The sequence below is a fragment of the Xenopus laevis genome, chromosome 2L (genome assembly GCF_017654675.1).
Source record: "Xenopus laevis strain J_2021 chromosome 2L, Xenopus_laevis_v10.1, whole genome shotgun sequence".
NCBI classification, from domain to species: Eukaryota; Metazoa; Chordata; class Amphibia; order Anura; family Pipidae; genus Xenopus; species Xenopus laevis.
In genome coordinates this window covers 104,054,199-104,081,912 of record NC_054373.1, presented here as the reverse complement: position 1 = coordinate 104,081,912, position 27,714 = coordinate 104,054,199, and the positions used below count along the sequence as shown (strand labels likewise).

At 36.3% G+C, this 27,714-nt stretch overlaps 1 protein-coding gene across 1 annotated transcript in view; it reads left to right on the top strand.

Annotated features, from left to right (window-relative positions):
• The window catches only part of LOC108708347 (dynein beta chain, flagellar outer arm), a 242,968-nt gene that overhangs the window by 24,370 nt on the left and 190,884 nt on the right, over positions 1–27,714 (top strand). Inside the window, exons 16-30 of the mRNA XM_018246944.2 lie at positions 36–161; positions 1,408–1,572; positions 3,654–3,889; positions 6,145–6,358; positions 9,823–9,993; positions 10,365–10,460; positions 12,993–13,141; positions 13,849–13,957; positions 17,050–17,190; positions 17,441–17,563; positions 18,616–18,828; positions 19,650–19,861; positions 21,179–21,398; positions 22,619–22,772; positions 26,257–26,408. Coding sequence (XP_018102433.1) covers positions 36–161; positions 1,408–1,572; positions 3,654–3,889; positions 6,145–6,358; positions 9,823–9,993; positions 10,365–10,460; positions 12,993–13,141; positions 13,849–13,957; positions 17,050–17,190; positions 17,441–17,563; positions 18,616–18,828; positions 19,650–19,861; positions 21,179–21,398; positions 22,619–22,772; positions 26,257–26,408 — 2,481 coding nt within the window. The remainder of the gene's footprint in view (positions 1–35; positions 162–1,407; positions 1,573–3,653; positions 3,890–6,144; positions 6,359–9,822; positions 9,994–10,364; positions 10,461–12,992; positions 13,142–13,848; positions 13,958–17,049; positions 17,191–17,440; positions 17,564–18,615; positions 18,829–19,649; positions 19,862–21,178; positions 21,399–22,618; positions 22,773–26,256; positions 26,409–27,714) is intronic.

Below are 27,714 nucleotides of genomic sequence, written 5' to 3'. Positions count from 1 at the left end.
TTCCCCAAATTTGAATTATCCTTATAATATTTCAGAGAGCCGCTGGATTAGAACATGAACATGAAGAGTTTCTTTGTAAAATAGAACTGAACCATAACGCTGAACTTCTTGTCTGTCTTCGCGAAGCCGAGTATCTCTTGAAACCTCCTTTTATGATAAAGGTATTTTGTATTCAATAACTTCAATAAAAAAAAACCTGCAGTAGCATAATTAAGTTAACGATTTTAACTAGTCACATATACTTTATACTGATTAATTACAGTTGTTGGAGAATTTAAAGCAGATGGTTTGGTTTAGAAGACATTTGATGTAAATGATATGGTATTTAATATATAGAATGCTGATGTCCCCCAACTTGTTTGCAGGCATTAAGGGGCCCATTTACTTAGCTCGAGTGAAGGAATAGAGAAAAAAAACTTTGATTTTTTTTTTTTGCTACTTCGACCATCAAATGGGCTACTTCGACCTTCGACTACGACTTTGAATCGAACGATACGAACTAAAAATCGTTCGACTATTCCACCATTCGATAGTCGTAGTACTGTCTCTTTAAAAAAAAACTTCGACCCCCTTGTTCACCACCTAAAAGCTACAGAAGTCAATGTTATCCTATGGGGAAGGTCCCCATAGGCTTTGCTATCTTTTTTAGGTCGAAGAAAAATCGTGCGATCGATGGATTAAAATCCTTCAAATCGAACAAGTCGAAGGATTTAATTGTTCAAACAAACTATTTTTCGTTTGATCGTTCGATCAAACAAACCGCTGTAAATCCTCCGACTTTGATAATCGAAGTCGAACGATTTCAATTCGGCAGTCGAATATCGAGGGTTAATTAACCCTCCATATTCGACCTTTAGTAAATTTGCCCCTAGCTGTTGCATTGCAGGATCTCCCAGGGAAGGAGTATGACATTTGCAAATTGGGATTGTATATTGGCTTCTGAGATACAACCTGGGCACACTGTCTCCAGGTTTATTCCTGAATATTAATTTGGAATGTTGGGAGGTATGACTCAGATTTTTATGGAGTTGCACCTGGTGGGCACATCCCTAGATTGCAAGAAATGATCATTGCTACCTTGAGGTGCTCCAGGGCAAAATATGACAATGGTTCTTAAGACAGTAATTTGTAGATTAATTAGTTCAGTAGCTATGCATAACGTATAGATGAAATAAAGTCAAGTTAAAATAATACCACAACAGTCAAAAACTTTATTTAAGTTATGAGTGATTTCTACAAATAAATGTATATGATTATATGATTGTATATGATTATGATGTAACTTCATTCAGAAGCAAAAATCATAACTATTCAAAATGTGTACTCCAAACCATAGTTTTTCTGGCAGGCAGTACTGTTATAAATTTTTTTATTGTAATTAATTTGATGTTGCTCTTTTTTTAATAGCTCCCTGAATCAACTGAATGTCTTGTGAAAAATCTACACCTACACAAGTTCACTCAGTTATCTGCTCGCTTGGAGACTGTTGTATCAAAATATAACGAAGTCATGAAATCCATAACCTACCACCAGAGGTCACTGTTTGAAAAGAAACTGTTAAAAAGCCAGGAGGTATTTAATAATGAGTTCAGTCGAATATTTTTTTAAGATGGAATCTATAAATGTAATATATTCTCATTTTATTTTTAATCAGTCTTATTTGATATCGGGCATTATTAAGTAGCAAGAAAGATTCTTCAAAAAAGGGAATGTAAAAGTTAAATATTTATAGCAGGCTATGAAACAGGTTAGGTAAAGTGTAGAAATGAAATGCAAACAGCAAGGCTTCATTCAGCCGACAATGAAGCAAAGTTTTTTAATCATATTACACTATAAAAATGGTAGCCAGCCATTTGTCACAGTTAAGGAACCCTAGGGGGTTAAAGAACTTTCTTTCACCTTTAATATATATTGTAGATACCTAAGGCTTGTGACCTTCGATTTTCAATTCTTATGCTGTCTCTGAACTTCAAGTCTCAGAATCAGCTGTTGGGATTTGTTGGGATTGTTGAGAATTGTACTGACTTTAGAGTCAGCTTGAGATGCAAAGGTTGAAGAGTACTTCCCCAAGTTAAAAGTAAACTGACTTTCATCTTGTGAACCCAATCAGACTCACCAGCTGTTGGCCTTTGACTCACAAATCAAGGGTTTGATCACCAGTTTGACTTGTTAGAGAAAAAGGATCAACAGACAATAAAGGAATTTTGTTGTGCAGAGGTGGATAAAAACTATAAAATCAGGAATGTTCCCCTTTTGGCCTTTAGATGTTATTGACTTGTAGCTCCTAGAACCCTGGGGTTGTAATTGGAAAGCTGCTGCTTGAACTGCTTTCTAGAGCTAGAGAAACGTACATTGACCAATCAGTGGGTAGTATTTACTGGTGTTTTTTTAAGCAAAATGTTAGCACATGTAGTCAAACTTTCCACCTTTTATGACATTTGCTCATTGGGTCCAGACACAATGGTTTGCAAATCAATGACTTCATAGTATTAACTTCAATAATATTGTCGAATATACAATGGACTGCTTTTGAATCAATGCATAGTGATTGATATTATGGTCCATTTTCAGTCCATGACTTCGATGAAAGGCACAATTAAAATAGGCATTATGTTTGCCCAGGTACAGTAACATGTAGCAACTAATGACCAGTAAATGTGACCTGATAATTATCACTGCACCTTGGTAGACATAGGGGCATGTTTACTAACATTGGAGATAACTATCTCTGGAGATCTCCAAAGTTGCCTATGGCAACAATCAGCAATTAGATATAAACATCTACAAGTTAGAAAACAAAAGCAAATATCTGCTTGAGTTCTATGGGCAACATCTCCAGAGATCTCCAGAGATATTTATCTCCAATGTTAGTAAACTTTCCCCCTAGTGCCTTTTATGACATACCTCGATAAGTATCCTTCTACATATAACCTAAAAAGTCTGGTATTAAAGGAGAACAAAACCTTTCATAGAACTGTCCCCAAAAGGCAGCTATTAAAGGGAACCCCCCCCCATAAAACTCTCCCCAATTTGCTCCCTAGTTCTGTCTTGGAGCTTCCAGCTACAGTTGCAGGGACAAAAAAAAAAACTATAGTGCCAGATTTACACATCTCAGTTGGTTGGATTCTCCTTGGAGGATTGTCTCCCATTTTAATGCAACCACTGGTTGTGGGGGAATGTTTTATTGGGCAATATTACAACCCTAATGTTGCTGGACTACAGCACCCGGCATGCTATACAGCATGATATTATGTTAACGTTTGCTGATTCTTGTAGTAGAGCAACAACTGAGTAGTTTTTGAGCAGAAGTGTTTATATCCACTTTTAAAACAAAGTAAAACCAAACTGAGGAAGGATGATATGTTTAATATTTACATGTAATGACATTTTGTTGTTCCATTTCATCATTTTAAAGCTGTATTTTAAAGGGGGGAATCTTTATACACACAAGTAAAACTATAAGATTCTGAAATATATATTAATATGTTGTAAAGCCAGGTGGGTTCATGGGACCTTTTCTCAGTTTATCTGTGTGATGTTTTGATGATGATGATCTTTTTTCACATGCACCCCATTAATTGATCTGATATTTTCTGGAAAAACCTTCAGTTTTATCATGTGTTGACTTTCATGGAATTTGCTCTTTGAAACAGATTCTGAAAGAAGGAATGGGTTTTTTCACCTGGGGCATGGATGAGAGTGAGGATTATGCTGAGCTTGTGACGTCCTGTGTGTGCACAGATCTTTACACCAACTTCAGCATAGTTACCAACAATTACAAGATGATTACCCAGCTCACAGCAGCGTGGTGCACAGCAAACCTTGACATCTTCACCTGTCGAGATAAAAACAGAAGCTATTCTATTACTGAATTAATAATGATGCAAAAGTAAGTCTTCTTGCTAGACCTAATGGGGTGATTTGTGCTTGAGACATGTGTGGGCCCCATGACAATACAGAATTACAAAAGTGATAACATTTTTCTTTTGATGCCCAAGGAGGATCCTCTTTGCCAATGTTTTATTTTTTTGCAAAATATATTTTCTGTAGGGCAACATGCTGCAGTTTAGAAATTTATTTGATTTAACCTGTATTTTGACTGACTATACTTTAAGAGAGACCAGAGAGAAGATGCTGAGAGTTGTCCAACAATTGCTGTATGGCCTCCGATTCTATACCCCCAATTTAAAACCTCTGTTTTACTTTGCACCAAAATATAGCATTTTATAGGCAAAAACTATGGTTGTATTATATATATATATATATATATATATATATATATATATATATATATATATATATATATATATATATATATATATATATATATATATATATATATATATATATATATATATATACATACATTGGCCACAAGATCCACCATTAGTAAACCATCAAATACAGTACAAGCATTTTTACTCATTAATTATTAAACATTTATCATACATACCTAACATCCATTTTCTTTTTGTTAATATCTCATATACTAAGGGTATACTCTCCCCTGAGAGTATATATTACTTGAAACACATTACTGCAAACTGTGCATAAACGTAGATGAGACACATTTCCAGTAATTTATGATAGTCTGGTGGAAGCTGCCATGAATCCGATAACAATGTCAAATAACTTGAGAGAATCTATAAACTAGAACATACCAGTATTCTAGTTATATTTCCAGCCAGGAGGAAAATTGTACTCTGGCTTTCTAATAAAATTGCAGTTGCAAACAGTCAGGTTTTGGCTTCTATTTTCCAACTTGATGTAGTAGTAGTAGTAATTGCTGTTTGGTTGCCTTTGACAACTGAAATAAGTATCTGTAGGAAATTTAAACCCTTGAAAGAAATTATTGTGAAATTGCTCTCAGCACTTTTGCAATTTACAGTTGCAATAGTGCAAAATGCAGCGGGTTGAACATTGTGATGTTGCTGTGCTCAGAACATTACTTTACTGAGCAGAGAAAAGTCATCTGGTGTTTTTCCAGTCAGTTCTGACCACACTATGGGGCAAATTCACTAACGCGCGAAGCGCCGAACGCTAGCGTTAATTCGCTAGCGTTGGGCATTTTCGCTACTGCGCAAATTCACTAACGAACGCTGGCGTAGTTTCGCTAGTGTTACTTCGCAACCTTACGCCAGGCGAATCTTCGCTAGCGACGAAACTACGCAAATTCACTAACTTGCGCAGTGTAGCGAACGCTACCTTTTACGCTAGACTTCCTTCGCCACCTCAGACCTGGCGAAGCGCAATAGAGTAGATAGGGATTGTTTAAAAAAAAGTCAAAAATTTTTCTAGGTCCCAAAAAACGCTGGCGTGTTTTCTACATGATGGCTGATAGGCTGAAAAAGATCGAATTTTTTTTGGGGCTCCCCTTCCTCCCCCCTACATTTCCTGACTCATGGCAACTTACCTAGACAGTGGGCACATGTGTAGGGCAAAATAAAATTTTTATTTGCAGATTTGAAGGTTTTCTAGGCATTTGTAGTGCAGATACGTGTTCCTCCATTGAAATTTGAATTTCGCGCCTTATGCAAATTAGCCTTCGCTAGCGCAACTTCGCTTTATATAGCGAATCAACGCTAGCGCAACTCCGCAACCTTACGCTACCCCTGTGCGCAACTTCGGATTTTAGTGAATTTGCGAAGCGCTGGCGAAACTACGCCTGGCGAAACTACGCCTGGCGAAGTGCGGCGAAGTTGCGCCTGGCGCAACTTTGCATCTTAGTGAATTTGCCCATAAGACTTTCCTTTTTTCACTAACTTCATTTTCTTCTGTTGAGCCGACTGAAATGAGCACCATGTTTTAAGTTAATTTTATTAGTAGTTTTTAAAAGAAAAAAGTAATTTATGTAAATTACAAACATGCTCAGAAGTGCGCTCTGAGAGACTTTATATTCATTTGTTTTGAGGGTTTGCAGATCGTACATAAACCACATTTTTTAGGAAATGTTACTTGTAAATGAGCTTGATTTTAAATTTGTGATTGTTATATTTTTTGAGAGGGAACAGTTAGAGGCTAAATTATCTAATAACATAATATTCTGACAAACATGCTAGCAATATAATATACCAAAACAAGTGTGGACCCCAATTAAAATTCATCTATTGACATCAATGTCTTTGATTATTAATTTACTTTCAGAAAACTTGAACAGGAGTTTGAAAACATCCTGATACCAGATGGACAGAAAATTCACAGCCTCGTTCATCAGTCCCTCTTTGCCAGTGGGATTAGTGAGGCCTCTCCAGCTTGGCAGGACTATATAATGCACATTGATTCTTTGGTGTTGCAAGGTTTGAAGAAAGTTACCATTACTAGCCTGGCGTCAATGCTTAATACCCTACTAGAAACTGAGGTGAGCAGAATTCAAGGAGATATGCTTACTATATAACAAATTGCATTGTGCTCTGTTGTAAAAGTGTGGATTTACTGTATTGTACATTCAGGATACTTTGTTTTATCCCAGCCATGTCCAAGGGCGTAACTACAGAGGAAGCAGACCTGCAGCTGCAGGGGGCCCAGGAAGTATAGGGGCCCCATGAGTCCCTAATTCATATACAATCTCAGTAAATATTGGTAAAACAGGTCAACGTCTAGACATTTTGGGCGCCTGAAAAATAATTTCCCAGTAATACCTAGTTATGCCGCTGGCCATGTCCCATTACACCCCAGTCATACCCCTTTGCTCTGCCCATGCCCGGGGTGGTAACCTCCTAAAAATCCAAGAGGGTCTCCACATTCTGATCCTGTAACTTTGTAAATATCTTACATTAGGCCATAAACGTTACAATGTAATTTATCTGAGATAAAATAACTACTCCAAGAAGCTGGAACTCAAACCAAAACCAATGTCAGAACCAAGAACCAAAGGCTCTTCTCACAAAATATAGAATATAATGAATGACGCAGTTCACTTTCCTCTTGCTGCTTTAGTAAATGCAGTAAAGCATACGTGCAGACAAGAGGATTCCAGCAACAAGGCATGGACACATTATTATCAAATTTGAAAATTTTAACCTCTGGTTGAATAGTGTGTAGTGGCCACAGATGGTCTGTATTTGGTTTGGAAGAACTAGTATTCTATTGCTTGTGCTATTTTCAGTAGCCTGGGAGAAGTTCTTTTCATTTGTACTTCCTAGTTTAGGAGGTTATAATGTACCCTTAATTAAATATCAGTGTTATACAGATATATAAAACAGTTTTGTAATTATGCACAAATGGTCATACATACATACATGTGAAGGATTTAGTAAATAAAAATCATCATCATCATTTATTTATGCTTTACATTAGATAACAAACAGAGAACAAACAATAAATAACAAAATGGGTTTACAGAGTACAATAGGATTAGAGAACCTTACGAGAGTTTATAAACTAAAGGGTTAGGGTACCATTGAGACATAAGGATTTTAGAAGCAAATGTGTGATTAATAATACCTTGACTGATCAATTAAGATTATAAAGAAATTTTTAGAGAGCATTTGAAAGCTTGGAAGGAAGGAGAGAGTCTGACAGCTCGAAGCAGAGCGTTCCAGGGAAAAACAAAGTCTTGTAGACGAGAATGGGCTGAAGTGAGAAGGAGAAGTGAGGCGAAGGTCAGAAGCAGAGTAAAGGTTGCACTAAGGAGTGTATTCTGAAACCAGAGATGAAATATAGAGAAGGGCTTCATTGTTCAGGGCCTTGAATGTGAGTGTTAGTAATTTGATTCTAGAGAAGATTGGGAGCCAATGAAGGGATATGTATAGGGGAGCAGCTGATGTTGAGCGGTGAGATAAATAAATAAGTCTAGCAACAGCATTTAGACCAGATTGGAGTTGTGAAATGCGACTTGTTGGAATACCTGCAAGAAGTTGGTTGCAGTAGTCAAGGCAGGAGATGATAAGAGACTGAATAAGTATTCTGGTTGTATCTGAACTGAGATCACATTCACATTTTTTGCAATATTGTGCAGTGCAATACCACAAGATTTTGCGAGTATTTGGATGTGCGATGAAAAAAGGCGGATGAGAAAAAACAAGACTTTTCTAAACACAATCCCCATTTATACCACTGAGGACCTGAGAAAGATGTCCCTTAAGCTTAGCTACAAAGAACTGCCTATATCTTGGAGTTAAATGGGATGTAAACCCCAATATAAATATGTTTAATTAAATAAATTGTAGTTCTGAGCAACTTTCCAGCATGCAGTTATTAACTATCTTCAATGGTTTTAATGTTGTATGTCAATATAAATGCTGTTGAAAGGAGTATCTCTCTGTCCCTTTCCATTCTATGCCCCAGTGTCGGACTGGCCCACAGGGATACCATGAAAAGTCCCGGTGGGCCCAAGTGTCAGTGGGCCCTTATGCTGCTAAACATTTGGCCTATTTAATGGCCATTCCTTATTTCTATAAGAACAAAGAGGCTAAATAGATGGAAAATTGAGTATAGTATGTAAAGATAAGAGACTAGAAGAATAGAGGTTGAGTGAGGAGAGGAAGAAAAATAGTACTAATAGAGGGCCCCTGGTCTAAGATTAATTGGTGGGCCCCTGGTCAAAGGTTTTTGGTTGGGCCCCTGGTGTCCCAGTCTGACACTGCTATGCCCTGTTGACCTTTAAACAATGTAGCATATGCCAGCTAGGGTTGCCACCTGGCCGGTATTTTACATGCCTGGCCGGTAAAAATGATGATTGATCCCAATGTTATTAATAGGGAAAAAAGATAAATATATAGGAAGGCCAGAATTTTTTTCCAGAAAAGGTGGCAACCATAATGCCAGCTTATTAACAGATCTTCAACAAACATGATAGGTTGTCTTCTGCTACATTGATTCAAGAGACAGAGCAGCAGTGCATAAAGGAATTAGGGATGCACTGAATACAGGATGTGTTTCAGGATTTGGCCAGGATTTGGCCAAATCCTCATGCCTGGCCATACTGTAGCATTGGACTGGGGGGGTCTAGACCCATCACTGCTGTCACACCAGGGCCCCTGCTCCCCCTTCCCCACGGCCCCCTGGCCAAGCTGAAAATACCCAAGGATCCCCAGCTGAAAATTCCCACGGGCCACCACTACAAATTTTCATGCCCCCCCCGCCCCAAACGCAGATCTCCCTCTGACCCCCTTACCAACACATACCTGCACATCATTTCTGGAAGGGGGAGGTCAGGAAACACAGGAACTGCTGGCTGTGGGGATCAGGTCTGGACGGGCTGGGGCCCACTAGGTCTTTTCCCAGTGTCCCGCCAGCCCAGTCTGACCCTGCCAAACTGAATCCGAATCCTTATAATCATGTGGCTTTTCGTCATACAAACAAGGAAATACTTTACTTTACTTTTACTCTCTTTTGTCCTTCATCTCCTAATGAATATGGCAATTCAGATACAGTTTTTTATTCATCCAAATTTGTCACAAAAGATAATAGCCAGTGTTACTGCAGCCAGTTTGACATTTATGGTACTTTCTCTGCCTTATCTTAGTGTGAAAGTGAATACATTAGACCAGGGGTGCTCCGATTTAATAATAAAGGCTGCATAGGAAATGTAAAAACCTTGTGATATGCTGATCCTTTTCATCTCACTCTTTCTCCTATATGTTGCTATATGTACTAGATTTTAGAATGCTCCTCTATGTGCAAGACTAGACTGTCACTATGTAAAGCTTCAAATATTTTATAGTTCCAAACCTTTGTATAGCGTGACGATTATGATTAATCTGGTTGTGTTTTATGTATTTGAATAATTGCAATTAGATGTGCTTTGGCAGATACCGTTTATATCATCCCAGAGACTTAAAAACATGTTTGAATATATATTTGATCTGGTTCCCTTTGCAGCAGTTTCCCATTCTGTGTGTGGGAGTTCAGTTAGTTAACAGCGAAGTTTCCTTTACTCCACCGTTGGACTGCAGTACATCAGAACAAAGCATAATAGAGAATATTGAAGAATGGCTTAAAATGTTTCTCTTAAGAGGATCTCATGTGCAAGGATTTTCCTCTGCTGTAAAGGTAATCTGCAGCCATTTTTATATGGGTATCAGATTGCTTTCATTATTACTGAACTGTCTTCTAACTGGCATACCTTGCCTAGGACCTTAATGAGGTTTGTGTTGAGAGATAGCCAATATTTGTTTAAAGAACATTTCTTATTTTCTTGATTTTGTTTGACCTTTTTGCATCAAGAGAGAAATGGATTAGGTAAAATAGCCCATTGATTGTCACTTCCACTGCAGCATGACCCAGTCAATCAAGTAACCTGTATATACAGTATACTATTTTGTTGAACAGCCAAGTATCTAATTCTAGTGTTCTAACTCTATTATAACTGTGCTTAAGTCAAAATCTAATACTCCAATATGGCATGTATTCCTTTATGTCAGGGGGGCTACCAGCAGCACTTGTCAGAAGATGAAGAAGCCTTGCAATTGATTGGTCACATATTGCAGCAGGTGGAGAAATGCCTCATGGATTGTCAGGTAAAAAACAACTCTCAAATATATCGCTTATCTCTTAAACATTTCTCTAAGGTAGTATAGTATGGGAAAGAGGTTATATTGTTGCATAATTAATTTGGATTGAACACAACACTTGTCCATTAAGTGCAACCCTTCAGTGTATCACTTAGGATCACCTCTCTGCTTTAGGAAAAACAAAATAAAAGTACTTGTTATTAGTGTGCCTCTACTTATGTATGTATTTACACACACATACTAATTTACCATGCTGGTAATGCTGGTAAAGGGGCCCCAATATGTCATAAAATGTGAGTGAGTGTCATTCATAGTGTGCATGTCATTCCAACAAAATAGGGGTGTGTTTTTCTTAACAGGCAGTAGCTACAAAGCGAGCATGGCAACACTTTTTGTCACTGTTCATTATGTCTTCTTTCAATTTTTTTAAATGTTAAGTGGCATGCACAGATACATTCACATACATACACAAAACTATTTGTAACCCTGGATATTACTGTACTTGATGTTGGGCCTGTGTTTAAGGGACACTAGGAAATTTTGGGACATGCCCAATACAGCAAATAACTGGGGCAGGACTCAAACCCAAAGCCAATGAATTACCCCTGAGTCCTCCCTTCTGTTGTCTTGTACAATGTATGTGTGTAATAAAGGTACAATAGGTGTGATTACCACTGTTAACATTCACAGATACTGATTACACAACCGAAGAACGTTTTATTGTAACATTTTGATAATACAATATATTATGTTATATAGAGCCTAATAAAATGAAAAATCTAAATATGAAATGGTTACTATAACTGTAGATGCTATACCATTGTTTTGACCATGTTAGAAACTCGCTTTCAATCAAAATATCAGTGTCTCGATCGACCACATGGGAGCACCATTGCTCCACGAATCGTTCTTTCTAATTTGACGGCTGGGAAAATAAAGGTTTTGAAATCTGTTTGAGCAGAGAAGGGTATTAGAAAAGGCAAGCTAATGATTTATTGCTATGAATAAAATAATGGTTTGGGGATTACACTTTTTATTGTTTGATTGAATTTGTGTTGCTTGTTACTTCTGTATTAATGCAATACAAGGCTCCTTTAGACTGTGGGTGGAAGTGAAGAATGCAATGTTGTTTTGTATTGATGTAGTCTCTCGCCTGGGACATCTAAGAAAGCAGAAAAAAATAATCTTGTTGGTAAAGCTGAGCTTGCTTATTTCTTTTTCATACTTGGCTGTAGTGGGGCACAGTGCATCTCTAACAGAACTGCTGTAATCCTGGGTACTGGTCAAAATACAATTTTTCTTCAGCACACCACTTAGTTCTTTCTGGGTGCATCCTCTCCCAAGCTGCCTCCAAGTCAGCCAAATTCCTTATCTTGAATAACAGGCTATGAAGCACACCATCCTCAGGCTTTGCCTTTAAAACATTTTATTCCAGCAGAAAAATCACACAAGCTTTCGGGGAAAACCCCTTCCTCTATTACCTGTTATTCAAGTACTGGCACGTCTAGATCTTGTCTTGTCTGTGTGTAATTTAGCTATATGTCATTCTTTTTCTCAAATACCATCCTGTGACTATATTCTTTACACAGAATTATCTCCTGCAGACTTTGTTTTGTAATTGCTCTGTAGAATTGGCAACAGATTTCTTTTTAACCAAGTTTTTTGATTCTTTGGTTCAAATGTGGGACCATATGGGTACCATTAAATGGGCTGGGGTTTGATTATCTCACCATAAGACAGTTAGTAAACTGCAAATTGTTATTGCACATATTTCACTTTTAAGGCCTGCTGAACTTATTGTACTTGTTTGGTCCAAAACTAACAATTCTGGTGAAAACTCAATTTTTTCAGTAAGGAGTTTTATTACATATACTACGCACACCTCCAAAGCCTAAAAAAACAATTGCTCTATGAGCTTGCAATGTAGTTATTATTGTTACTTTTTAATTTCCTATCTTCAGGCCCTCTGTTATTCATATTTCATTATCTCATTCAAACAACTGCCTGGTTTCTGGGGTAAACATGACCATAGAAACCAGATACCTGCTGAAATTCTAGACTGAAGAGTGGCAGAACAAAAGCTATAGTATATAAATGAAAACTCCCAAAAAATAAAAATGAAAACCAATTGTGATTTTCTCAAAATATCAATGAATTTAAAGGTGAACAATTCCTTTTTATAAAGAGAATGGCTGCATAGTTTATTGTGTGCAGATAGTATTCTTTGTTTATAGTTGTGTTTCTGATTAGGAATAGGTGCATCCATTTTACAGGACAGTACGTTTTGGAAGACATCGGTCAATCACTCCCTGTTGTCAAAATAGAATTCACAGCCCTGTTGTTTATGGAGAATGCTGTTGAGGAGGGGACCAAGGCCCTTGCACCTATGGTGGGCTATATTTAAAAATAAGCAGAAAATAATTGGTACTTATAGTATTAGTCAATTACAAATTTTAATATTTGTACATTTGTTTGCTTTAGTGAGGTTAAAAATGATTCCCACTAATAAGAATAAAAACATTTATTTCAATCATTTAGGAAGTACTGAAGGATTTTAACCAGTATACTCACTTGTGGAAGAAAGATGTCAATTCAGAATTCCAAAATTTTCTCCATGGCACACAAACTGTTACTTCTGAACTGCGTGAAGGAACTGCAAGTGGTGAGACGGGCACTGCAAACAAAAGGTGATTATATAAATCTGTTAATATCAATGTTTATTGTGTGCTTGTGTGAGAATAGGAATATTTAATACATAATTTTAATAATATATCATAATTAACAAACTGTAGAATTATTTAGCTTACAGTGATTTTGATAAGGGCTTGAGGAACATTTTACTACGGTAAATGGAAATTTTTTTTGAAATATTGCATGGTTGATATCTAGCTATGCCCTAATAGTGTGTGTGGTGTGTTTGTCTTCAGCTACTGCTTTTGGCATTGGTGGCTCTTCAGAACAATGCTAAACCTTGAAAATGATGCAGATCATAGAATATATTGCATACTTGCAGCTGTTGCTCTTTCATTGCTGACATGCCTAGAACTATTTGGGGTATATTTATCAAAGAGTGAAGTTAGAGATAACCACAGTCCACTAAAGTGAAATACCACCTCTCTCCGTTAATTTTTATGGCATTTTACAGGTGTATTTATCAAAGGGTGAACCTTCAATTCCACCCATAGATAAATTCTCTTTTAAAATCTGGTGCAACTGTGGTGATCTCAGATGTCACTCTTTGATAAATATACCATCCTCAATGTCTACATTATTTTATTAGAGAGAGTATCCCAGCTTAATATGCAGGATATTTTGCTTAATCCTGTTAGTTACACAAGCAAACAGTCTTGTTTTCTAGTTAATTGTTTGTTTCCTTATTGTGTCCCCAATTTAGTAGTGTGGCTGAAGCTGAGCAGATCTTCATTTTGCCAAGAGATTCTTCAGGCCAAGTACACAAGGGGCCACTGCTACACAACTTTGATTCAGAGATAGCTGCATATGAGGTATCCATAACCATACTAAGAACAAAGCCACATTGTTCTCTAGAGCTATTCTTCAGACATTCATCACTGGTGTAAATGTTGAAACATAAATATTGGTGGTGGCATTTAGAAAGTTGTGGTGTTATGTCTTTCTTAAGCAGCTCTGGAAGGGGCTCAGTGGCATAACTTGTCCCAGCAAAAAATCTTTGGAGGGTCCCAGCTCACAGCTATGCTTAGCCGCCCACATCAGAGCAGCCTCTTTTTTTCTCCTGACAACTTACTTGACTAATTGGTGATCAGACTGGTCAGAAAATGACCAGCAGGAGGCGCTGTTGTAACAAAATTAATTCATGTTATCAGTACACATATCCTTTAATATCTTGGAATTTTTTAAAAAAATTAAATAATGTACATTTCAAAAGTGCTTAGAATAGCACCCTCATCAAGTTTACATTCACTTATTTTTAAGGTTTACTTATCCTTTAACTTTAAGCTTCATTTTTTGAAACACTGTAAAAAATAAAATATGGAAAACAATTGAACAAAGTCTTTATTTCTGGTGAACAATATTAAAAGCAACTGAACTGAAAAAAGTCACTGGCAGGTGAACAATCCCTTTAAAATGCAAGTCTGCCATAAATACAAGCCACTAAACAGGAGACACCACCCTACATCAAGGTGTTATTTAACAAAACAAAGAGAGCACACAAGGGAAAACTCCCATAGTGTATCACCAATGGTATAATTACAAGGTCTCAAAATCCTTTTACTAGGGATGCACAGAATCCAGGATTCGGCTAAGATTCAGCCTTTTTCAGCAGGATTCAGATTCAGATTAATCAGAAGTGCCTGGCCGAACCAAATCAAAAAAAATTATATAATTTTTCATCACACAAATAAGGAAGTCAAAAATGTTTTACCGCACAGGGTTCTCATTCCCCCTCGTTTCCCTAATTTACATATACAAATTAGGGTTCGGAATCGATTCTGTATTTGACCGAATCTTTCACAAAGGATTCAGGATTCAGCCAAATCCTAAAAAAGTGGATTCAGTGCATCCCAACCCAATTAACAGGGAATGTCAGTACAATATATCAGATAAAGGTCAACACAAAGCTTCCCCTCCCGCCTATATACTCACAAGCAAAATAAAACAAAAAGATTGCTTTTCAAAATGCAGCTTGACCCCTCAGCATTTTAGCAGTAGCAATCAATGTGTGCAAATCATTCAATCAATGTGGGGAAAAAGAAAAAAGTATACAATTGTGCCTATATTTTTAATAATGTGTGAATAGTTAAAACAGATGTCTACTCACAATATGAATGAAAGAACAAGCAATAAACATATCAGGAAAAAAAGATACTTACTGCTCCTGGCTTCCAATGCATTTCATGAGGCTTCGCCCCACTTTATCACGCTTTGATGAAGTTGGGCATCATGAAATGCATTGGCTAGATAATCTTTCTGAGTAATATTCTACTATTAGAACTCCACCAAGTACTAGCCTAGCTCTTTTAGGTTTTTCTCTGTTATTCCACAATGAATTTAAATTTTATCCCTCATGTATCCTATCATATATATATACTCATATAAAAATGCATCTTCCTAGTGGAAGAATAATGTTTTCCCCCTGCAAATTATAGAATCTTTGCAATTTTCAATGCATATTTATGGGAAATAACAATAAAATAGGGGAATAATCTCTTCAGCATATTCTACAGGAGAAAATACATCAAGGCTCCAGTCTGGCACATATCATTGTTATGTAAAAAGAGATTGGGAGACTTAATTTTGATTAATGGGTTCGTTGAGACCTTCCAGAACTCATGGATTTATAGAATATGAATAAAATATATGAAAGAGCATAATGAAGGAAAGAGCAGGGAAGCAAACTGTTGGTTGGCACTAATGTATTGTTCCATATGTGTCAAGTTTCCACATAATCATTCCACATCTGTAGGCAATAGATGTGGCAGGAATAAACTTCATTCTGTTGTACAAATAAAGACATATAGGTAACATGGTTAGAAATTGTAGGTGTGTTTAAATGCAATCACGACTTATATAAACTGTATTACCTATAATTATACAGTTGTTTCCATGTTTTTCCCCTTAATGCTACCAAAAAATGTAGTTTTTGGAATTAGAGTTTTTGAGATCTATCAATCTGAAAAATGGGGAAAATTTAAATAAAAAAAAATCCAGCAACTAAAACCTGTCAATCTTCTATATTAGTTAGTGGGATGTGTAGTTTTAGCACTCAAGCTACAGTATTTTATTTTTTTAGTTTGTTTATACACAGTCGAATTTGTACAGACTCATATTGAATGGAGCAATGTGATTTTTGTTGTGTTTTTTTCTCTTTTCTGCCAGAATTATAGCTTTTATATCTTTTTTTTTACTTTTTGAATCCTTGTCTGTGAATGGTGGTTACTAGCTTTACTTCTGTACATTTACATGAATTCTGATTGTTTTAAAATCCGTTACAATGGGGTCTTCTTTGTGCCAGAAAACACTGACAGCCTAAAATATGCAGGTAGCCTAAAAATATTCCTCTTTATAATTTAGCCCCAAATTTTTTCTGGACCTAAAATATGGCAAGTCCACCTTTTATGATACATTGAGGGGCAAATTTACTTAAGGTCGAATATCGAGGGATGGACCTTCCCCATAGGCTAACATTGACTTCAGTAGCTTTTAGGTGGCGAACTAAGGGGTTGAAGTTTTTTCTTAAAGAGACGGTACTTCGACTATCGAATGGTCGAATAGTCGAACAATTTTTAGTTTGATTCGAAGGTCGAAGTAGCCCATTAGATGGTCGAAGTAGCCAAAAAAAACATTTGAAATTCGAAGTTTTTTTCCTCTATTCCTTCACTCGAGTAAATGGGCCTCTCAGAGAAACCATACCCTGACGGGATGGGATTGAATGTGTTTAATTTACAGTGAATGAGTGCAAATGTTAGAGAACTGATATTTCATGAAACTGTGTAATATTCCTATTTTTTATTTATTAATATGATTTTACATTTCTATAAAAATTCTTACTCTTGTATAAATATGTATTTAATCATATTATGAAAAGTTAGTTGATATTCATTTGCAATAACCATAGGCTGCAAGGGATAGCATTCAAGGAATTCCTGATGTGCAGAATTGTCAGTGGGTGCAAGTGGATCTACGGCCAATCAAACAGGTTCTTACTGCATACGCTCTCAAATGGATGTGGACTTTCACGAAGTACCTCATAGACCAGGTATCTTAAATCCGTAATGCCAGTTATAGCTTAAAAGTTAAGGCAGTATAAAAAAAGTATATAGTAAAAATCTATTGTGGCCTGATGAAAAAATAAATAAATAATAAAAAAATTATATATATATATATATATATATATATATATATATATATATATATACTTTTATCGGTCTTGTACTAATATGCTTATTTTTGCTTATCAGATTATCAGAAACAGAAATTGATATAATCATTGCCATTTCTCTTGTTAGACATCAACTACTTTAAGGAGCTTGGATTCTTTCTTGAAAAGCACAGAACCACAGATAGAAAGTATAACAGGGGAAGAACGAGACACAGGTTCCTTTATGAAGATGATGCGTCTTTTTAATAAGGTGATTATAACATACTCTACATTTTAACACTGCGACTACTCATCCCTCAACACTATTAAACGGTATTACATGATACGTTTTTGTGTCTACTTATTGGATGTTTGTTAAATGAAAGATAAATGAAATTTCATTAATTGATAAACTGAAATACAGTGATAATTAGTCCTGGCTCATTTAAAATTAACATGAACCTTTAAGTAGCTGCAGAATAATAGAGACATTCTTCCACTGACTTTGCCATCGATTTGCTGGATGGAAAAGAAAGTTATATGGAGTTCCCTACCCATAAACACTCCCCTTGCTTGATTAGAAACCCAGCCCTATTATTATTGGTGCCTTATTCTAGAAAATACACTGGAATAACAATTAACCCAGATTATTCTTTATTAAACATGCTACATTGCTCTCCATTGTGTAAATGACAGATACAACTTTGGTTAGCCTTGAGCAAATAATTAAGATCTTTTCCACCACGCTCTATTAGCATAATAATGTTTAGGGAAGGGCTAGATAATGCTTTAAAAGGCATCCACATGGCTGCCATGAGCATGTGAATACGTGAACAGCAATTGAAACACTCAGTAGCTAGTATTCAAGGCAACATTCCTCCAGCTGAGAGCTACAATATGTGCCCAGTGTTGGCATAACACCAATGCTGGATATGAAATAAGAGATTGGATGCACTGCTGAAATAGGTGAGTATTGCTGAGAGCCTTCCGATGGTGGCAGCTGGAATGTCACAAGGGCTAGAAACATAGATATCTCCTATCTGGAGTCAGTGGCCAGACAGTGGTCTCTGCATGATTTTGAGAGTTCATAATGGAGTTAGTTTAGCAGGGCACTTGTGATAAACTAGCAACTAGTCCAAGGTGCCAGTTTTCTGTGTCTCTTTGGTACAAAGCAAGTGGCACAGTTGTAGCCATGGTACAGGGCTACACAAAAAATATCATATACATGGAAATCTAATTATGATTAGCAAATCAAATGCTAAAATCATATTGTAAGCATAGGAACATAAATAAGCATGCATTATTTTTTTTGTTTTGTTGAAGGTCTCTGCCAAGCAAGTAGAAATGGATGTTCAGTTTGCTGTACTGCAAAGAACAGTAACACTGTTGGCAAAGCATAGCACTCAGCTTCCACCAGAAAGTGATGTCCTTTTCAGAACAATGCCAGCACGGTGGAACAGCATGAAGACAAAAGTATCACTTGCCAAACAGCGCCTAGGTCCCAGAATACAGCAAGAAGCTGACAGGGTGACAAGGGTACATTGCCATTACTTTTCCTTTACCCGTTTTACATTGTACATTGTGAAAACCATCACCAGCAGAGGCACTTGCTACGAAAGTGGATCTTTTTGTAACTCCTTACTGTCCAGACTGTTAATTATTTCATTCTGTTTTCTGTTATCTTGTTTTGTTTTATATTTACTTACATTTATTATTTGCATTTGCTTTATTTTTTTATTATAAATTTTTTTCTTTATATAGAACACACACTTAGGGGGTTATTTATTCCGAATGACAAAAACTTGAAAAAAATGATTTTTTTTGTAACTATGAAATCCAAATTTTTAGTGGAAAAAAAACCCTAAAATTGTTTTAGATTTATTGTACCCCGAGGATGGAAAAAGTCGAAATCCGAAAATCCGGCATCTCAGACTTGCCGAGGTTGTATGTAGGTCAATGTGAGAGGTCCCTATCCTATTTGGAAGTTTTTAAATCATGTGATGGAATTAGCCCAACAAAATAATACTTTTCGGACTATTAGGGCAAAAATCTTGAAAAAAATCTTACGATTCCTGTTTTCACTCGATTTTAGAGAGTCTTTCCCTGATTAAATTATACCTTTTTTTTCATAATAAATAAGTTCACATCGTGGATTCTAGTTTGGTTGGACTTTTTTATTTAAAAAAAATATGATTTTCATGCATAACCCCCTTAGATCTCTAGCTTCAAAGATTTGAGTTTAATTGTTTTTAATATATATATATTTGCTTTCTAAGAATAATCTAATCCAGTTGCTCTTAATTTTTACTAATATAGGATTTTGTTTTATTGCACAATTACATCTCTTTTTGCTTTAGGATCTCGAGAGATTTCAACATAAACTCGATGCACTGGGTGCTGACATTGAGACCTCAGCCATATACACATGTAACTGTACATCACAGGAAGCCTTTGCAACCATGCAGAATTTCAACACACGAGTACAAATGCTGCAAAATGAAGCTAAAGACTTAAAAGAGCTGCAAGAGCTTCTGGAAAGCACTGTGATAGACTTCTCGATTTTAACTAAGTAAGTTCTCTTTTGGTTTGTGTTCAGTTTGGTTGTACCTGCAATACAGTTGATGTCCATTTATTGTCTTCTTAAGTGCACTGGGACAGTGTAATACGTAATATCAATAATACGTCACAGTAAATTCTGTGCAGAATATAACTGCTTTCAAAATCTTTAAATTAAAAAATATGCTTAAAGGAGAACTAAACCCCACACGGTGATAAATACCCACTGGCCCCCCTCCGCTGACCCCCTCCCTGCTAAGTGTTACCCCAGAATAGTGTCCCCTGTAGGATTACTGACAGCAAATGCAGAGTGATTTAAGCGGAGCTCACGGGCGCCATCTTCGGCGCTTCGGTAATCATCATAAAGTGAGCGACGTATCAGTGCATGCGCCGTTGGAGCAGTTTTCTGGTTTGTTACAACTGCGCATGTGCCAGAAGTGACCGAAATTGCTGAAGCGCCGGAAGAAGACACAAAGATTACCAAAGCATCGGAAGATGGTGCTCTTGAGCTCCGTCAGAGCTTCGGTAATCTTTGGGTCTTCTGGCAATTCGGCAATTTCCGTCACTTGTGTCGCATGTGCAGTTGTAGTGAATCAGAAAGCCCCTCCAACTGCGCATGCACCTATATGCCGCTCACTTTATGAGGATTGCTTTTTAAGCAGGATTTAGATTAAGCAAGAGCATGGTGAACTGAATCCAAACCCTTAACGTAAGGGCACTTTTTCCCTTTTTGTTCCCAAATTTCTATATGCAAATTAGGGCTCAAAAGATTTGGCATTTGAACAAATCCTGAATATGGGGATTTGGTTCCTCCCTAGCTTCAAAACTGGCCTAAATTTGACTGTGGCGGTATTTGATGTACAGCTAGGGTAGATGCTTTAGAAAGTGTCAGGATTTTTAGCAAATCAAAACATTTAAATCAGTAAAACAGTTTACTAAGTCAGAACTATCATTAATATGCTGTAAAATGTACTATCCATTAATAGATTTCCATTGCTGGTGAATAATCATTTCCATACATAGCAAAAGACTAGTGCGACTGCATAATGAATAGGCTACAGAGAATGCAGTAACATTTGAATGAAATACCTCAGAGAAATTACTGGTCTTTCATTTGGTCATCAGGGAGAGTTATATAACACACCTTTTTAAGAAGCATACTGTAGTTTTCCTTTAGGAGCAGCTTTCAAATAAGGAGAAGAGGTACCAAAGAAAATTACTTTTACAGGATGTATCAATAAGATACGTTTTGCGATTTCTGTTATATTTGTAACATTACATAACGGATTTGACTTGATCTTGATTTTTATGGATATTTTGCTTGTCACAGTTGTGAAGATTTATTAAGAAACCTCCAACTTGTGTGGCTGAATGTGGATTCAATTCTAAAAGAGCAAGCCATGTGGAAAAGCAAGCTGTGGCAAAACATGGAGACCGAAGAGTTGTACAAAAAAAATGGTCAGCAATTGAAACTGCTTCAATCTCTGCCCAGAGAAGTCCAGGAATGGGATGTCTACAAACAAACTCTGGAGGCCGTCAACTCTATTCATGTAAATATCACATACTGTGAAAGGAAAGTTGATTTGGGGCTCAATGCATATTGTATTGCTCTCTGTCCTATATGTGGAAATACAGTTTCCCAACATAAATTTCATTTCTTTCCACTAATAAATTTATAAAGGAGAACATTTGCAAATTAGTTAAAAGTGTGGTCCACCTTTAAGTTAACTTTGATTATGTTATAGAATGGACATTTCTAAGCAGCTTTTCAGTTAGGCTTAATTTTTTTTAAAGTTTTTGAATTATTTGACTTCTGTAAGGCTACACATTTAGGGGCAGATTTATCAAGGGTCGAATTCGTTCCATTTTAAGCGATCGATCGAATGATTTTTATTCGATCATAAGTGCCCAAAATCTACAATGTCCCCATAGGCTAACATTCAATTCGGTAGCTTTTATTTGGTGAAGTATTGAGTCAAAGGATTTTTTAAAGAGGCAGTACTTCGATTATCGAATGGTCGAACTATTTTTTCTTTCTCAAAATTTTTATTGATGTGTCAGCAACAAAATACAGTACAAAATTCAAAAGGCATAAGTAATATCATATCACAATATCACATGTTAACAATCTCGTGACACAAGTTTTCAAGAATTCAAGTTGACAAAAAACAATAGCCAAAAAAATAATAGGCTAAAAAATAAAAGAAAACAACATAAAACAAAAAAAAAACAAAAACACAAAAAAAGAGACTCCTGGTAACATATTGCCAGCTATATGAAGATAATTGACTTAGACCCAAAGTTTTACCCATTAAGCCCACTCTCCATGGGTCAAACTATTTATACTTCGAATCGTTCGAATCATTCGATTCGATCGAATTTGACTAATTCGATGGTTGAAGTACCCATAAAATTACTTCGAAATTCGAATATTTTTGGATTCGAACTATTTACTCGAGATTAGTAAATCTGCCCCTTATTGTTATTGCTACTTTTTATTACTCATCTTTTTATTCAGTCCATGTCCTATTCATATGCCGGTCTCTTATTCATATCAGTGCATGTTTGCTAGGGTAATTTGGACCCTAGCAACCAGATTCCTGAAATTGCAAACTGTAGAGCTGCTGAATAAAAAGCTAAATAACTCAAAAACCATAAATAATAAAAATGAAATCCAGATTCTTAAACTTTCCATGTATTGTGCAGATACTGTATATATAATAATATTACTTTTCTTTGAAATATGAAAGTGAATTTCTTTTTTTTTTAGATGACATTGCCATTGATAGAAGACCTTAGTAATCCAGCAATGAGGACAAGACATTGGAAACAACTGGTTCGGCAAACGGGAGGGATGCTTCGCGTGACAGCTGATAGTTTAAAGGCAGTGACGCTCGGTGATCTCTTAGCCATGGATTTACAAAGTAAGCTATGGGAAAATAAACTTGCGATTGTTAAGATAAAAACTCTCCAACCCAGATATGATATAAATAAATTCTAAAACTAAAAGTAAATCTAAGGATATTGTAAGTAGTAAGGTATAAAAATGATTAATTTTCTATTAATAAAGGGAATGGAAGAAGCCTATAAAAGGAGAAGCTGCAGTTCTATAGTACAGGTGTTTTTAAAATACAACATAAGTCAATGTGTGCCTGAAGCAAAAATCATCACAGAGTGACACTTCTATTATGTGTTACTGCAAATAGTAAAGAAAATTAATTCAGACTGGTAGTTTTGGAATGTTGACAAGTGCAGGAGTGTTTTTCAATGTGTTTGTTAAAAGAAGCAAGTACTTTACTGTCCTTTCCTCACTTAAACAGTTGAGCTATAAAAGAGTTTTATTGCTCAAGGTAGAAAAGCAATGTTCCTGCATTCTAGACTCTAACTACCTATCATAAGCTCTTGTTACTAGACCGGTGCTTTTTTGTACCTACCTGCATTGGTCGGCTATGTACGCCATATTCCTTGCACCTGGGTACGTTTTTGCAGTCAGTTCACATTCTCTTTTAGAGCAGCATACACTACTAGGCCATGTTTCCTTCTCTGACCAATGTAAATGGTACTGCACAAGCATGGGTCTCATAATTTAAAGGAAAACTATACCCTCAAAGTTATTACTTAAAGGAGAAGGAAAGCTACGGAGGCATTTTATTGCCAATAGATTAGCTGCAATAGTGCAAGCTAGAATGCTATATTTATTCTGTAGAATGTTTTACCATACCTGAGTAAAAAGCTCTAGAAACTCTCTGTTTGTTTAGGATAGGAGCTGCAGTATTAAGGTGGTGTGACATCACTTCCTGCCTGAGTCTCTCCCTGCTCTGGGCTCAGATTACAGCAGAGAAGGGAGGGGGCGGGGAAGAGGAGCAAACTGAGCATGCTCTTGCCCAGGGCAATGAGGTTTAAGCTGAAGGCAGGAAGTCTGATACAGAAGCCCATGTGTACACAATAGAAGGAACGAAATGCAGTGTTTCTTTTGACAGGGTAGTCAGAGCAGCACTACTTTGGGGGTTTACTGGTATATTTAGATGGACCTTTCTGATAAGGTTTACTTAGTTTTAACCTTTCCTTCTCCTTTAAGCAACAGATAGTTTACATCATATTAAGTGGCATATTAAAGAATCTTATCAAACTGGTCTATATAATTAAGTAAGTTTTGCCATTTTATATCTCATGCCTTGAACCACCATTTTGTGATGGTCTGTGTGCTGCCTCAGAGATCACCTGACCAGAAATACTGCAGCTCTAACTGTAACAGGAAGAAGTTTTGAAGCAAAAGACAGAACTCTGTCTGTTAATGTTAACTGGCTCATGTGACCTAACAAGTATAGTTTGTTTGTGTGCACAGTGAATCCTAGGATCACATGGTTTATTTACATGAAGCAGGGTTTTACATATGAGCTGTTTTATGCAATATCTTGCATAAACCTACATTTTTTGGGGGTATACCGGTAGTTTTCCTTTAAGCTTGTTTGTTGCCTCCTCATGTGTCTGAACCAGCTAAAATGAGTTCTAAGGCTTCCATCATTGGCAGTTGTTGCCAGATACTCAACCTCTCTATCTATAAAAACAAAAACCCTGTAATTTGAAAAGCATCTATAACAGTTTTTTTGCTTTTGAAGAGCCATCATCAAAACAACACATAGGCTCCCAACAGTATTTATTTATTTTGAAAAGATTCTATCATGATTTTTATGGTGTAGTTTTTATTTCTAAATTACATTGTTTACACTGCAAATAATTTATTCTACTATATAACATTTTATTCCTGTATATAAGTATATTTTTTTAGTTGTAGTATTGGTGTGTAGGCAGCCATCTTAGGTCATTTTGTCTAGTTATGTGCTTTCAGAAAGAGTCAGCACTTCAGGATGGAACTGCTTTCAGTTAAGCTTTTGTTTCTCCTACTCAATGTAACTGAAGGAGTGTTAAATGTCAGATTAAGTTTGTAGGTCCCGGATCCCAATGGCTAAAGGCAATTTTAACTGCTACTAAACAATGTTACAAATCCCATTAACTGTTAGCAGCATTTGTATTCCTTTTAAAGGACTCTGCTCTGCAGTTCTCTTTCCCCCCAGCACATTCAGCCTGCGTGGCAGTGTTAGACAGGAGAGCACCGAAGCTGTAACTCAAGGGAGCTAAAAATGCACAAGTCAGGCTACTAACTGAACCACTTTTACTTGGAGACACAGTACTTTTAACAGAATGAAGTGGCAACTGAGGATCAGATCTTACTGTGACTCTGAGTGGGGCATGGGCAGGAAACTTCCTCCAGATAAAGGGTTTGTATAACCCCAGGGAAAGTGCAGTTTAATGAAACACACAGCAGGGATTCACAGGGAGTACAGATTAAAGGACCAGTAACATCAAATTAAAAAAAAAAAAATCATTGGTATACCACAAAAAAAAAACCAAGACAAATTAAACTTTTATATCGCACAGCCTTTATTAAGAAATAACTTACCGAAACTCCACTTGCACTCCTCTTCAGAAAAGGCGATCTGGCGATCCATCGTGTGGCAATCGATTTCTCCTCTATTTTTTGTGTACTTTGACTAAGGAATAGTCCAAATTCGATTTGAATTTGAAAAAAAATGTGAAAATTCGAATATTGAAATTTATCATGTACTGTCTCTTTAAAAATTCGACTTTGACCATTCTCCATATAAAATCTGCCGAATTGCATGTTTTAGCCTATGGGGGACTTCCTAGAACCTACTTGGAGTCAATTGGTGGACTTTGAAAAATCGAATTAGATCGAACACGCTATTACTTTATTTCGTACAATTAGAATTTGGCCAAATATGGACCTATTCGATCGAAAACTGACCTATTTGGCCAAAAAAACCCTTCAACTTAATTTTGGTTGGTCTTTTTGAATTCGGATTTCGACATTTTTCAAATTCGAAATTCGACCCTTGATACAGTAAATATGCCCCTTACTGTCCTGGACAATGTTGTCAGAGATTATTGGATGTTGTACCTGAAACAATCAATATCTTAACAAGCTTGAACATAATAATTTTAAAAAATTCTAATTTGGGTTGCATACATGGACCAGTATTTAACCTGTTCCTTCATGAATGGCCATATTTGCAATTGTAGACCCACAAACAAGAAATGTAAATCAGCACTTTATAAGTGTTATGTTATGGACAGAATTGTTTAGAGTTTCAGAATTTTAATACCAAACAGAATTGGTTTACTTTGTTAACTGTACACTATCCAATGAGCAAAACCGCTCCAGTTAACTCTTTCACGTCTTATATGCTTTTCTTCCATGAAATTTAAAGCAATATTTTACACAATACATTATTATACAGCAATACATTCTACATACATTATAATTTCTTTAGATTTTTGCTGCAATTTTTTCTTTACCACTGATAACATTAATTTATAATCCAACAGAGCACACGGGTGATGTGAAAACAATCGTTCAGCGAGCCATTCAAGACGTGACTATTGAAAGCTCTTTGAAGAATTGTGAGGAAGTCTGGCTGAGCAGAATCTTTGACCTTCGGCCTCATAGCCGAGTAATAACAGCTGGGGCACACAATGAGGTATGCTCCTAAAATTGTAAAGTTCTTTGAAAAGCAGTTGAACGTTTATATCTTCAAGAGAGGAAATATTACAGGTTACTAAGGGTATATTTAGCCTCTGCAGGCAGCACATCCCGAAAAAAACATTCTTAGTTTTCTCTTTATGGTAGCTTTCGGAAAAAAATCTCTATATAGTAATACTTATTTACAGTCTTCAGATAAATATACAGGAGCCAAGTCTTCTCTTCTTCTATGTTTATGTTTGTGCCATTATTCATTGACATAAATAATAAACATTAAAATACTTGTAATCCATTGACAGCATTGGAGTCATGGCATAAAAAGTAAAGTTATTTTTTTAATTTTTTCATTAAGTTTATGACATACAGTATCTGATACTTCTCTATGTTGTGCTTTCTACTTTGTAGCATGCTTGTTTGGTGTGACCTTCTTTGATTTATAGACTTTACACCTAACAGAAAGAAGTACAGTTATGGGACCTGTTATCCAGAATGCCTGGGACCTGGGTATTTATGGTTAAGGAATCTTTCTGTAATTTGGATCTTGATACCTTATGTTTACTAAAAAATCATGTAAACATTAAGTAAACCCAATAGGCTTGGTTTGCTTCCAATAAGGATTAATTAAATATTAGATTGGTTAAACTAAAAGGTACGTTTTTATTATTATAGAGAAAAAGAAATAATGGAGTCTATGGGAGAGGACCTTCCCATAATTCTGAGCTTTCTGGATAATGGGTTTTCCAGATAACAAACCCATACTTTTATGCTCCTATAGGGACTATATTTTATTTGCAACTTCTTATCCAAGGTACCACCAAAATTGATTGCCATATTTATTGACACCACAGAGCACACCAGACTGAAGTTGGAATGATGGGAGCTAGAGTTTGGAGGTGACCACTTCTCCTGTATAAACTTTAGCAAGAGGAAAAGTTGTGCTCTCCACTAAGTGGGGTGCAATGAGGGTGTGACCACAAAATGTATATAAGCAAAGACAAGAAATCATCTCCACTCATATCAAACAAGAAATATTAGAATTACTAATGAATCCGATCAAAGTGAGTGTAGGACTGACCAGACCAGGGATGACTTGGATGTAGTTGGCCATCTTAAAATAATTGCAATATACAAACAATCAATTCCTGTTTTGTTTAAAGGGGATGGCGTTTTTAGAATCTTTATGCACAAAAAGTCTTAGGGGCCCATTCACTAAATTCGAGTGAAGGAATAGAGGAAAAATAGTTTGAATTTCAAATGTTTTTTTTGGCTACTATGACCATCGAATTGGCTACTTCGACCTTCGA